At 37.9% G+C, this 14,833-nt stretch overlaps 1 protein-coding gene across 11 annotated transcripts in view; it reads right to left on the bottom strand.

Annotated features, from left to right (window-relative positions):
• The window catches only part of ARHGAP32 (Rho GTPase activating protein 32), a 320,343-nt gene that overhangs the window by 34,269 nt on the left and 271,241 nt on the right, over window positions 1-14,833 (bottom strand). For all 11 annotated transcript variants that reach the window (XM_035265066.3, XM_035265065.3, XM_078339806.1 and 8 more), the window contains one exon: window positions 2,093-2,242. In XM_035265066.3, the coding sequence (XP_035120957.3) occupies window positions 2,093-2,242 (150 nt within the window). The remainder of the gene's footprint in view (window positions 1-2,092; window positions 2,243-14,833) is intronic.

Raw genomic sequence — 14,833 nt, forward strand, 5'->3', positions numbered from 1 at the left:
ATAAGGAGAAACAGTTTTCTGTATTTTGTTTATTATCGATTGCCCTGTGACAGTTTAATGTTTGTATCTTTTCTCCATTCTTTTACTCAGGAACTTAAATTTTCTCAAAAATCTGAAATGATATTCTCATACACTATGATAGCAGCATTTCATCATATCCAAAAATTAGTATTTTTCCTTGTCTATGATACCTCTCCCTCTACATTGTTATTTTTCATTATATGAAAAGTATATATATTTAAGCCATGTCTTTATGTTTTTTGTTTAAACCTGAGAAAGAGCTATTACTATTCATTTTGTTTCAAAACAAAATCAATTCACACTGGCAATTCTGTAAGTTTAAAATGGTTAACTTACACATTTGAAGTTTATTTTCACTATGACAAAATGTAAATTTTTTTCAAAACTGCTATTTAATTATCTCTATATATTATAAATCGCTCTTCCTCATGACATGGTTCTAAAACCATACTTTTCTCACAGTGGATTCTTATGTATAGTAACAACTATTTCTGAACACTCTAAGATGTTTCACTCACATTTCATTCTCTGCAATAAACTCTGACTTTTTTTTTTTTTTTTTTTTTTAAGATAAAGTCTTGCTCTGTTATCCAGACTGGAGTGCAGTGGTGTAAAATCAGCTCACTGCAACCCGCACCTCCCGAGCTCTCTCACCTTGCCCTCCCAAGTAGCTGGGATTACAGGTGGGTACTACTTAACTGGATAATTTTTGTATTTTTGGTAGAGACCTGGTTTTGCCATGTTGCACAGGCTGATCTCAAACTCTTAGGCTCAAGCTATCTGCCTGCCTTGGACTCCCAAAGTGCTGGGATTACAGGTGTGAGCTACTGTACCCAGTGAAAACTCTGCCTTTTTAGTTTTGAATATTGTTTTAACATCTAGTAAAACTAGATGTCTCCTATCCTATCGCTGATTTTTTTCTTTGACATTCTTACTGGTTGAGTTTTCCATTTGCATTAGCTGCAAAAGTAATCCTAAGAGTTTTTGTTTCTTTGGGATCTGCATTAGGTTGGTATTAATTTGAGAATAACATCTGTTTGAAATAACATTTTTGTCTACTCTCTCAAGAAACATGGTACAGTTTGCATTAAATTCCTAAGTCAACTGATATTCTTTAAGCAATGAGTAAGACCTTAATTTGAACTTGATACTATCACCCAGTATTATTATGACTTTACCATTGTTTCTCACTAATGGTCTTCTCAAAAGGCACAACGGGTATTTCCCATACCAATTTTGAATTTCACAATCACCTATTTCTGGTACTTAACAACATTATAGGTAGATCCTGCCTTCATCTTCTGGAATCTCTGAAAGAGATGCTAGAGGAAAGTGCTATTCTGAAATATAAAAGGAAAACTTTTTTTTCTTTCCCTCCTATCCTTCTCCCCATTCAAAAATTAAATTCTTGATTCATAATTTAATTTGTAAATAAAGGAAAATAGATTCCTACAAAAAATAAAATACAGATTCTCCACAAAAAATAAAATGAGAAAAATTAGCCAGGTGTTGTGGTGCATGCCTCTAGTCCTAGCTACTCAGGAGGCTGAAGTGGGAGGACTGCCTAAGTCCAGGAGTTCAAGGCTGCAGTCAGCTATCATCACACCACCGCATTCCAGCTTGGGTGACAAACTAAGGCCCTGTCTCTTTAAAAACAAAAAAAAAATTGGAAGATTGATTTTGGCACTTTATGTGTCAAAACTATGATAGTTTTTTCCATAGGAAGAATTAGATAAATATTTTAGGATAAAATGTGGGTGGCAAAACTGGCTGAAGAAGCTATTTAGGGAGAAACAGAAACGAACAAAGTTAACAGGGTGGTTGTAATACATTTTGTGTGAATGTCCTACTCTTCCCAAACAGAACATGAGCATCTCTGATGCCAAAGTGCATTCTTAGACTTTTCATTCTCAGCACCACCCAGAACTGAGTAACTAAGAAAGCTTAACACATGCATTGAACTGAAATGAAACAGGTATCATTTACATAAATCTACTCCATAATTGGTTATAGAGAACCAATATAGAGAGATCAGAAACTGAAAGTATATGCTTGCACATTTTATTTTTACCTTCAAAACCGGAATTTAGAAGGTGCTCCCCCAGGTCACAACCAAACACCCTCTCTTTCAAGATTCCCCGCTGCTTCAGCTTCTGTTTCGTTGGACGAGACTTCATGAATGTTCGTAAGAAAGTAATGAGCTTGCCGTGCTTTTTAGACACTAAAAATCAACAAAGAGAAAATATCTTGGTTGTGGTAAGAGGTTACATGTTAGTTAGCATAAAAAGAAACATATCCCAAGAGGCTGACAGCAAAATAATCTATTATAAATACACTTTATAGTCTTCAGGAAAATTTCAGCAGAAGTTTAGCTAAGAGTTGTGTTATAAATAACATCGTAATTTTGTACTTTCTTCTCACTAACTTACCTTATGAGAGTGTGAGCAAATTCAAGTGTTGTAACCCATGACATCTGAATCATGCTTGGTAAACTAGTCATCTTCCCAATGCACACTTAAGAATGTTACAGGATTACAAGAGGAACCTGAGTTTTGCTGTAATACATTGCTTTGGAGATCTTTAAAATAAGTAAGACTTAAAATGATATAAAAGTAATTTGCATTTCTAGTCAATTTTTAAATTATTTTACTTGATGGTTAGAAATTTTCACAGCACTTGAAATCTGTTGAATACAACTGAAAAAAGAAAACTCTCATTTTGCAAAGAGAACAAGACCATGATGACACAGAACACATTTGTCAACCTAATGGCTATATAAATACAAAACACACACCCACGCAAGCATCAGATCTTCCATTAACATTCGTCTATAGTATACTAAATACTCCTCTTCAATCCTTTGTAGATCAAGGCAAGTGGTGAGTAAATTAATATTTGAAAAAATATTTCCACTGACTGATATATTAGAAAGACAATTGAAAAAAATGAAACAAATCTCTTAAAAATGACTTTTGCTGAGAAGTGCAGCCTATAGGGATAATTATGCTAAACGTCTACATACAACAATATCATGAGGTCAAAGATTAGTTGTTAGAAGACTAAGCCGGATGGCCTCAATCCACCTACTCAGTTTGCAGATGATTACTGGGAGTCTTACTGAATTCTGCTATACATTTTTAAACTTTTCACATGTACACAGTAGGCATACATATTTATGGATACAAGAGGTATTCTGATACAGGCATGCAAAGTGTAATAATAACACCAGGATAAATGGGATATCCATACCCTCAAGCATTTATCCTCTGAGTTGCAAACAATCCCATTATAGTCGGGGGACTCAAGATGGCGCTGTGAGAACAACCCAGGATTGGCGCTCGCGTTGAATCCGCAAACGGTGAGTATGAGCTGCATTTCCAGACTGATCTTTGTTGCCCACAGAACGGGGAAACTCCCAAGTATAAAAAAGACACGGGACGCCAGGCAGTAGGTCTGCCTGGCGAAGCCGGCAGCCGGGGCGGTGGCGGCCGGCCCTACCCAGCAATCCCCACAGGGCGCGCTTGTCCGGGTGCCCTGTTGAACCGGCAACCTGAGACTTGAGAGGGCTGGACTTGAGACTGAACGAGACTTGGACAGAAGCCCAGCCCAGGGGATTGTAGGGACAGATCGTTTGGGAAACCCAGTGGGACGAACAAAACCGCGATTTCAAACTATCCCGAGCAGACGGCCCGAGACGCTCTGTGGGGGAGGGGCGTCCACCACTACCGAGGCAACCCGCCCCAACTGAGATACACGCCCACTGCTGACGCAGCCAGCCGTTGCCGAGGCAACCCGCCCCAACTGAGATACACGCCCACTGGTGACGCAGCCAGCCGTTGCCGAGGCAACCCGTCCCGACTGAGATACACGCCCACTGCTGACGCAGCCTGCCGTTGCTGAGGCAACACGCTACAACGAAGAGACTCCACCGCAGGGCGTGGCGGAGACCACAGCAGAGCCTGTAGGAACAGGGCGAATCACACAACAGCAGGGCGGAGCCTCGGCAGCCAAACAGTGGCTAGTCTGCCTTCTAGCTGGGCAGGACACCTCATCGAACATCCAAAAATAAAGCCCAAACCCCTCAACACAGAGCATTTGAGGGAAAAAAAAAAAAAGGGTTTTTTAATGAGCTCTGTTGCAGCAGAATCAAACATAGCAGCCTAACAGCCCTGAAGGAACAACAGAGTGCACAGCTCAGCAATTAAACCCCTATAAAGTACAAACTGTCTCCTCAAGCAGCTCCCTGACCCCTCTATATCCAAAAGACTGACATTAGGCAGGCATCATCCTGGGACAAAGATAGCAGAAAAAGAAACTGGTAGCATCCCTTGCTGTGCCAAAGGTGCTAGAGGTGCACCCCAGACAAGCAGGGTCTGGAGCGGACCTCAGCAGTCGTACAGCGAAGGGGCTAGACTGGTAGAAGGAAAATCAAGCAACAGAAATACTTCATCATCAACATTCCGGGTGTCCACTCAGAGACCCAATCGAACAGTCAGCAACTACGCAGACGACCAGCGGACAAATCCACAAAGATGGGAAGAAACCAGCGCAAAAAGGAGGAAAACACCCGAAACCAGAACACCTCGCCTCCTAGAAAGGACCAAAACTCCTCACCAGCAAGGGAACAAAGCTGGACGGAGAATGACTGTGACGAAATGACGGAATTAGACTTCAGAAGATGGATAATGAGAAACTTTGGTGAGCTAAAAGATCATGTATTGAATCAATGCAAAGAAACTAAGAACCTTGAAAAAAGATTTGAAAAAAGATTCGAGGAAATGATAACAAGAATGGATAACTTAGAGAGGAATATGAATGAATTAAAGGAGCTGAAAAACACAATACGAGAACTTCGCGAAGCAAACACAAGTTTCAATAGCCGAATTGACCAAGCAGAGGAAAGAATATCTGAAGTCGAAGACCAACTCAATGAAATAAAACGAGAAACCAAGATCAGAGAAAAAAGCGCAAAAAGGAATGAACAAAGTCTCCAAGAAATGTGGGACTATGTGAAAAGACCTAACCTACGTTTGATAGGTGTACCAGAAGGGGACGAAGAGAATGAATCCAAGCTGGAAAATACTCTTCAGGACATCATCCAGGAAAATTTCCCCCACCTAGCAAGACAGGCCAACACTCAATTGCAGGAAATACAGAGAACACCACAAAGATATTCCGCAAGAAGAGCAACCCCAAGGCACATAATCGTCAGATTCAACAGGGTTGAAATAAAGGAGAGAATACTAAGGGCAGCCAGAGAGAAAGGTCGGGTCACCCACAAAGGAAAGCCCATCAGACTCACAGCAGATCTCTCGGCAGAAACACTACAAGCCAGAAGAGAGTGGGGGCCAATATTCAACATTCTTAAAGAAAAGAACTTTCAACCCAGAATTTCATATCCAGCCAAACTGAGCTTCAGAAGTGAAGGAAAAATAAAATCCTTTGCGAACAAGCAAGTACTCAGAGATTTTGTCACCACCAGGCCTGCTTTACAAGAGCTCCTAAAAGAGGCACTACACATAGAAAGGATCAACCAGTACCAGCCATTCCAAAATCACACTGAATGCTAAAGAGCGTCAACATAATGAAGAATCTACAACAACTAACAGGCAAAACAGCCACTTAGCATCAAAATGGCAGTATCAAATTCACACATAACAATATTAACCCTAAATGTAAATGGACTAAATGCACCAATCAAAAGACACAGACTGGCAAATTGGATAAAAATCCAAAACCCATCAGTGTGCTGTATCCAGGAAACCCATCTCACATGCAAGGATACACAAAGGCTCAAAATAAAGGGATGGAGGAAGATTTACCAAGCTAATGGAAAGCAAAAAAAAGCAGGAGTTGCAATTCTCATCTCTGATAAAATAGACTTTAAAGCAACAAAGATCAAAAGAGACAAAGAAGGCCATTACATAATGGTAAAAGGATCAATACAACAAGAAGAGCTAACGATCCTAAACATATATGGACCCAATACAGGAGCACCCAGATACATAAGGCAAGTTCTTAATGACTTACAAAAGGACTTAGACTCCCACACAATAATAGTGGGAGATTTTAACACTCCACTGTCAATATTAGACAGATCAACCAGACAGAAAATCAACAAGGATATCCAGGGCTTGAACTCAGACCTGGAGCAAGCAAACCTGATAGACATCTACAGAACTCTCCACCCCAAATCCACAGAATACACATTCTTCTCAGCACCACATCACACCTACTCTAAAATTGACCACATAATTGGAAGTAAAGCACTGCTCAACAAATGCAAAACAACTGAAATCATAACAAACAGCCTCTCAGACCATAATGCAATCAAGTTAGAACTCAGAATTCAGAAACAGACCCAGAACCGCACAGCTTCATGGAAACTGAACAACTGGCTCTTGAATGTTGACTGGGTAAACAACAAAATGAAGGCAGAAATAAAGAAGTTCTTCGAAACCAATGAGAACGAAGACACAACGTGTCAGAACCTCTGGGACACATTTAAAGCAGTCTCTAGAGGAAAGTATATAGCAATAAGTGCCAATATGAGGAGAATGGAGAGATCCAAAATTGACACCCTATCGTCAAAATTGAAAGAGCTAGAGGAGCAAGATCAAAAAAACTCAAAACCTAGCTGAAGACAAGAAATAACTAAGATCAGAGCTGAGCTGAAGGAGATTGAGACACGAAAAACCCTCCAAAAAATCAATAAATCCAAGAGCTGGTTTTTTGAAAAGATCAACAAAATAGACAGACCACTAGCCAGATTGATTAAAAATAAAAGAGAGAACAACCAAATAGATGCAATAAAAAATGATAAAGGGGAAATCACCACAGATTCCACAGAAATTCAAACCATCATCAGAGAATATTACAAACAACTCTATACACATAAACTAGTAAACCTGGAAGAAATGGATAAATTCCTGGACTCCTGTGTCCTCCCAAGCCTAAACCAGGAGGAAGCTGAAACTATGAATAAACCAATAACAAGGTCTGAAGTTGAGGCAGCAATTAAGAGCCTACCACACAAAAAAAGCCCAGGTCCAGACGGGTTCACAGCCGAATTCTACCAGACACACAAGGAGGAGCTGGTACCATTCCTTCTAAAACTATTTCAAACAATCCAAAAAGAGGGAATCCTTCCCAAATCATTTTATGAGACCAACATCATCCTGATACCAAAACCCGGCAGAGACCCAACGAGAAAAGAAAACTTCAGGCCAATATCCATGATGAACATAGATGCAAAAATCTTCAATAAAATATTGGCAAGCCGATTGCAACAGCAAATCAAAAAACTTATTCATCATGATCAAGTAGGATTCATCCCGGGGATGCAAGGCTGGTTCAACATACGCAAGTCTATCAACGTAATTCACCACATAAACAGAACCAAAAACAAAAACCACATGATTATCTCAATTGATGCAGAGAAGGCATTTGACAAAATTCAACAGCCCTTTATGCTAAAAACCCTCAATAAACTCGGTATCGATGGAACGTATCTCAAAGTAATAAAAGCTATTTATGACAAACCAACAGCCAATATCATACTGAATGGGCAAAAACTGGAAGCATTCCCTTTAAAATCTGGCACTAGACAAGGATGCCCTCTCTCACCACTCCTATTCAATATAGTACTGTAAGTTCTAGCCAGAGCAATCAGGCAAGAAAAAGAAATAAAGGGTATTCAAATAGGAAAGGTGGAAGCCAAATTGTCTCTATTTGCAGACGACATGATAGCGTACCTAGAAGACTCCATCGCCTCAGCCCAAAAACTCCTGAAACTGATAAGCAACTTCAGCAAAGTCTCAGGATATAAAATCAATGTACAAAAATCACAAGCATTCATCTACACCAATAACAGACTTAAAGAAAGCCAAATCAAGAGCGAACTTCCATTCGCAATTGCTACAAAAAGAATAAAATACCTTGGAATACAACTCACAAGGAACGTAAGAGACCTCTTCAAGGAGAACTACAAACCACTGCTCAACGAAATCAGAGAGGACACAAACAGATGGAGAAACATTCCATGTTCATGGTTAGGAAGAATTAATATCGTGAAAATGGCTATACTGCCCAAAGTAATTTACAGAATCAACGCTATCCCCATCAAGCTACCATTGACTTTCTTCACAGAACTGGAAAAAACCACCATGAACTTCATATGGAACCAAAAGAGAGCCCGCATAGCCAAGTCAATTCTAAGCAAAAAGAACACAGCGGGGGGCATCACACTACCGGATTTCAAACTATACTACAAGGCTACAGTAATCAAAACAGCATGGTACTGGTACCAAAACAGAGATATAGACCAATGGAACAAAACAGAGGCACCGGAGGCAACACAACATACATACAACTATACAATCTTTGATAAACCTGACAAAAACAAGAATGGGGAAAGGATTCCATGTTTAACAAATGGTGTTGGAAAAACTGGCTAGCCATGTGCAGAAAGCAGAAACTGGACCCCTTCCTGACACCTTACACTAAAATTAACTCCAGATGGATTAAAGACTTAAACATAAGACCTGGCACCATAAAAACCCTAGAAGGAAATCTAGGCAAAACCATCCAGGACATAGGAGTAGGCAAGGACTTCATGAACAAAACACCAAAAGCATTGGCAACAAAAGCCAAAATAGACAAATGGGACCTAATGAAACTCCACAGCTTCTGCACGGCAAAAGAAACAGTAACTAGAGTGGATCGGCAACCAACAGAATGGGAAAAAATTTTCGCAGTCTACCCATCTGACAAAGGGCTGATATCCAGAATTTACAAAGAACTAAACAGATTTATAGGAAAAAAACAAACAAGCCCATTCAAAAGTGGGCAAAGGATATGAACAGATACTTTACGAAAGAAGACATATACGAGGCCAACAATCATATGAAAAAATGCTCATCGTCACTGGTCATCAGAGAGATGCAAATCAAAACCACATTGAGATACCATCTCACACCAGTTAGAATGGCGATCATTAAAAAATCTGGAGACAACAGATGCTGGAGAGGATGTGGAGAAAAAGGAACACTTTTACACTGTTGGTGGGAGTGTAAATTAGTTCAACCATTGTGGAAGACAGTGTGGCGATTCCTCAAGGCCTTAGAAATAGAAATTCCATTTGACCCAGCAATCCCATTACTGGGTATATATCCAAAAGACTATAAATCCTTCTACTATAAGGACACATGTACACGAATGTTCATTGCAGCACTGTTTACAATAGCAAAGACCTGGAATCAACCCAAATGCCCACTGATAATAGACTGGATTGGAAAAATGTGGCACATATACACCATGGAATATTATGCAGCAATCAGAAATGATGAGTTTGTGTCGTTTGTAGGAACGTGGATGAATCTGGAAAACATCATCCTCAGCAAACTGACACAAGAACAGAAAATGAAACACCGCATATCCTCACTCATAGGTGGGTGATGAAAAATGAGAACACATGGACACAGAAAAGGGAGTACTAAACACTGGGGTCTATTGGGGGGAAAAGGGGAGGGCCAGTGGGAGGGGGAGGTGGGGAGGGATAGCCTGGGGAGAAATGCCAAATGTGGGTGAAGGGGAGAAGAAAAGCAAAGCACACTGCCATGTGTGTACCTACGCAACTGTCTTGCATGCTCTGCTCATGTACCCCAAAACCTAAAATCCAATAAAAAATTAAAAGAAAAAAACCCCATTATAGTCTTGTAGTTATTTTTAAATGTATATTTAAATTAATTTTGACTGTAGTCAGCCTGTTGTGCTATCAAATACCAGGTCTTATTCATTCTTTCTCTTTTTTTGTACCCATTAATCATCTCTATTCCCCCAACATCGGCTTATTTTCTGGCTTCTGGTAACCATCTCCTTCTACTCTCTGTCTCCCTGATTTCAATTGTTTCTATTTTCAGATCCTACAAATAACGGAGAACATGCGAAGTTTGTCTTTTTGTGCTTGGCTTATTTCACTTAATATAATACATCTAGTTGTTGGATGTTGTTGCAAATGACTGAATCGTGTGTGTGTGTGTGTGTTTGTGTGTGTGTGTGTATTTTATTTTTTTTAAGACAGGGTTTCACCATGTTGGTCAGGCTGGTCTTGAACTTCCGACTTCAGGTGATTCACCCACCTCGGCCTCCAAAATGCTTGGATTACAGGTGTGAGCCACCACGCCCGGCCATCTCATTATATTTTTATGGCTGAATACTACCTCAGTGTGTATATGTACCACATTTTCTTTATCCATTCATCTGCTGATGAACACTTAGGCTGCTTACAAATTTGGGTATTGTGAGCAGGGATACAACAAACATGGTAGTGCAGGTATCTCTTCCATATATGAATTTCCTTTCATTTGGGAAATTGCTGTATTGTATAGTAGCTTTATTTTTAGTGTTTTGAGGACCCTCAGACTATTCTCCATAGTGGTTGTACTAATTTTTATTTCCACCAACAAAGTGCAAGGGTTCCCTTTTTTCTACATTTGTTACTGCCTGTCTTGGATAAAAGCTATTCTAACTAAGGTGACGTGACATCTCACTGTAGTTTTAATTTGCATTTTTCTAATGATCGATGATGTTCAGCATCTTTTATATACCTAGTTGCCATTTGTATGTCTTCTTTTAAGAAATAGTTATTCAGATCTTTTGCCCATTTGTTAATCAAGTTATTAAATGTTTTTCCTTTGAGTTTTTTGAGCTCCTTATATATTTTGGTTATTAATCTTCTGTCCGATAGGTAGTTTGCAAATATTTTCTCCCATTCTGTGGGTTGTCTCTTCACTTTACTGATTGTTTCCTTTGCTGTGCAGAAGCTTTTGAACTTGATGTGACCCCATTTGTCCATTTTTGCTTAAGATGCCCATGCTTGTTAGGTGTTACTCAAGAAATCTTTCCCTTCTCTAACTGTCCTGGAGGTTTTTCCCAATATTTTCTTTTAGTAGTTTTATAGCTTGAGGGCTTAGATTTAAGTCTTCAATCCATTTGGACTTAATTTTTGCATAAGGTGAGAGAGAGGGGTCTAGCTGCATTCTTCTGCACCTGGATATCCAGCTTTGCCAGCACCATTTATTGAAGAGACTGTTATTTCCCCAATGTATGCTCTGTGTGCCTCTGACAAAACTTAGTTCACTGTAGGTGTGTGGATTTGTTTCTGGGTTCTCTATTCTGTTCCACTGGTCCATGTATCTGTTTTTATGCCATGCTGTTTTGGTTATTACAACTCTGTAATATAATTTGAAGTCAGGTAATGTGATTCCTCCAGTTTTGGTCTTTTAGCTTAGGATAGCTATGGCTATTACTTGGTTACATATAACCTTTAGGATTTTTTTTTCTATTCCTGTGAAGTATGTCATTGGTATTTTGATAGAAATTATATTAAATCTGTGGTTTGGTTTGAATAACACGGACATTTTTAACAATATCAACTCTCCAAATCCATGAACATGGAATACCCTTTCAATTTATTCATATTCTCTTCCATTTCTTGCATCAGTGTTTTATAGTTTTCATCATAAAGATCTTGCACTTCTTTGGTTAATTCCTAGGTATTTTATTTGTAGCTATTATAAATGAGATTGCTTTCTTTTTTTTCAGATTGTTCACTGTTGATACAGAAATGCTACTAAATTTTCCATGTTAATTTTGTATTCTGCCACTTTACTGAATTTGTTTATCAGTTCAAATAGTTTTTTGGTGGGGTATTTAGGATCTCCAAATATATGATTATATCATTTCAAACAAGGATAATTTGGCTTCTTCCTCTTCAATTTGAGCACCCTTTCTTTCTCTTTTCTGATTGCTCTAGCCAGAACTTCCAATATTATATTAAAGAAGAGTGGTAAAAATGGGCATCCTTGTCATGTTCCTGATCTTAGAGAAAAGATTTTCAGTTTTTCCCCATTCAGTAGGATGCTAGCTATGAGTCTGTAGCATATGGCTTTTATTATGCTGAGATCTGTTCCTTCTATACCTATTTTTTCAGGGGTTTTATCAAGGAGGGATGCTGAATTTTCATCAAATCCTTTTTCAGCATCAATTACAATGTTCATATGGTATTGTCCTTCATTCCGTTGATATGATGTATCACATTTATTGATTTGTGTATGTTGAACTATCCTTGCATCCCTGTGATAACTCCCACTTGGTCATGATAAATGACCTTGTTAATGTGTTATTGGATTCAATTTGCTAGTATTTTGTTGAGGATTTTTTGCATCAATATTCATCAGTGATACTGGCCTGTAGTTTCCTTTTTTTTGATGTGTCATTGGTTTTGGTATCAGTATAATAGTACTGGCTTCAAAGAATCAGTTTGGAAATATTCTTTCCTCTATTTTCTGAATAGAGTAGAATTGGTATTTGTTCTTCTCTGATTAAATGTTTGGTAAAAATTTAGCAGTTAAGCCATTGGGCTCTGGCCTTTTCTTTGCTAGGAGACTTTTTATTATGCTTTCAATCTCATTACTTGTTATTGGTCTGTTCAAGTTTTGTATTTCTTCATGGTTTGATCTTGGTAGGCTGAATGTGTCCAGAAGTTCATCCATTTATTTTAGATTTTCCAACTTACTGGCATATAGTTGCTTATGATAGCCACTAATAATCCCTTGAATTTCTGTGTTGTCAGTTGTAATGTCTCCTTTTTCATATCTGATTATTTGGGTCTCCTCTCTTTTTTTTTCCTTAGTCTAGCTAAAGGTTTGTCAATTTTGTTGAACTTTTTGAAAAATCAACTTTTTCTTTTGTTAATCTTTTGTGTTTTCTTCTTTTCAATTTCACTTGTATCTGCTCTGATCTTTTATTACTGCTTTTCCTTCTATGAATTTTGGGTTTGGTTTATTCTTGCTTTTTTAATTCTTTAAAATACATTGCAAGGTTGTTTTTTTCCTTCTCTTGTAGGTACTTATACCTATAAATCTCCCTCTTAGAAGAGCTTTTATTGTATTCCATAGGTTTTGGTATGTTGTTTCTATAATCATTTGTTTCAAGACATTTTTCAATTTCCTTCTTAATCTCTTCATTAATTCACCATCTTTCAGGAGTATATTGTTTAAGTTCCATGTGTTTGTATAGTTTCCAAAATTCCTTGTTACTGATTTCTAATTTTAATCCATTGTGGCCAGAGATGCTTGCTATCATTTCAATATATTTTTTAATACTTTTAGATTTATGTGACCTAACATATGGTCTATCCTTGAGAATGATCCACATGCTGAGGAAAAGAATGTGTATTATTGTAGCTGTTGAAATAAATGCCCTATAAATATTTATTAGGTCCTTTTAGTCTATAGTGTAGATTAAATCCTGTGTTTCTTTGATTTTCTGTCTGGAAGATCTGTACAATGCTGAAAGTGGGATGCTGAAGTCTCCAGCTATTACTGTATTGGTATCTATATCTCTCTTTAGCGCTAACAATATTTGCTTTATATATCTGGGTGCTCTAGTGTTCACTATATATCTGTTTACAGTTGTTATATCTTTTTGCTGAATTGACCCCTTTATCATCATACAGTGACATTCTTTGTCCCTTCTTAATAGTTTTGGTCTTGAAATCTATTTTGTTTCATATAAGTATAGCTACTCCTGGTTTCCGTTGGCATGGAATATCTTTTTCCATACCTTTCTTTTCAGTCTCTCTGTGTCTTTATAGATTAAGTACATTTCCTGTAGGCAACAGGCCATTGGGTCTTGTTTTTCATCCATTCAGCCACTCTATGTTTTTTACTTAAGAGTTTAGTCCATTTACATTTGATGTTATTATCGGTAAGTTCAGACTTCCTCCAACCATTTTGTTATTTGTTTACTGGTAGTTTTGTGGTCTTCTTTTCCTTCTTCCCTTCCTTCCTGTCTTCCTTTTAGTAAAGGTAATTTACTCTGGTGGTATAATTCTTTCTACTTTTTGTGTATCCATTGTATGTTTTTGAATTTGTGGTCATCATGAGGTTTGCAAACACTACCTTAAGAACCATTTTAAACTGATAACAAGTTTACATAAACAAGCAAAAAGAAAACTAATAGACTGTATGCTTTAACGTCATCCTTTTGCTTTTTAAGTTTTTGTTGTCTCTATATCTTATTATACTGTCTACATCTTAAAAAGTTGTTCTAGTTATTACTCTTTATTACTTCATCACTTAGTCTTCTACTTAAGAGCAGTCTACACACCACAGTTAGTGTTAGGTCTTTCTTTTACTTGCTATTACCAGTGAGTTTTGAACATTCATATAATTTCTTATTGTTCATTAATGTCATTTTATTTCTGATCATAGTATTCCCTTTAGCATTTCTTGTAGGACAAGTCTGGTGTTGATGAAATTCCTTAGCTTTTATTTGTCTGGGAAAGTCTTTACTTCTTCATGTTGAAGGATGTTCTCACCAGATACACTATTCTGGGGAGAAGTTTTTTTCCTTTAGCACTTTAAATATGTCATGCACGTTCTCTCTTGGTCTGTAAGGTTTCCACTGAAAAGTCTGCTGCCAGATGTATTGGAACTCCACTGTATGTTCTTTTTTCTTATTGCTATTAGTATCCTTTATCATTGACCTTTCGAAGTTTATTAAATGCTTTGAGGTAGTCTTTTCTGGGTTAAATCTGTTTAGTGTTTTGTAAACTTCTTGTGTTTGGATATTGGTATTTTTTGTTTTGGGAATTCTGTGTTACTGTTTCTCTGAATAAATTTTCTTCTGCTATCTCTTTCTCTACCTCCTCTTTAAGGCCAATAACTTAAACATGCCCAAGTGAGACTATTTTCTAGATCTTACAGGCATGCTTCATTCTTTTTTGTGTGTGTGTCCTTTGTATTTT

The sequence above is a fragment of the Callithrix jacchus genome, chromosome 10, assembly GCF_049354715.1.
Source record: "Callithrix jacchus isolate 240 chromosome 10, calJac240_pri, whole genome shotgun sequence".
NCBI lineage: Eukaryota > Metazoa > Chordata > Mammalia > Primates > Cebidae > Callithrix > Callithrix jacchus.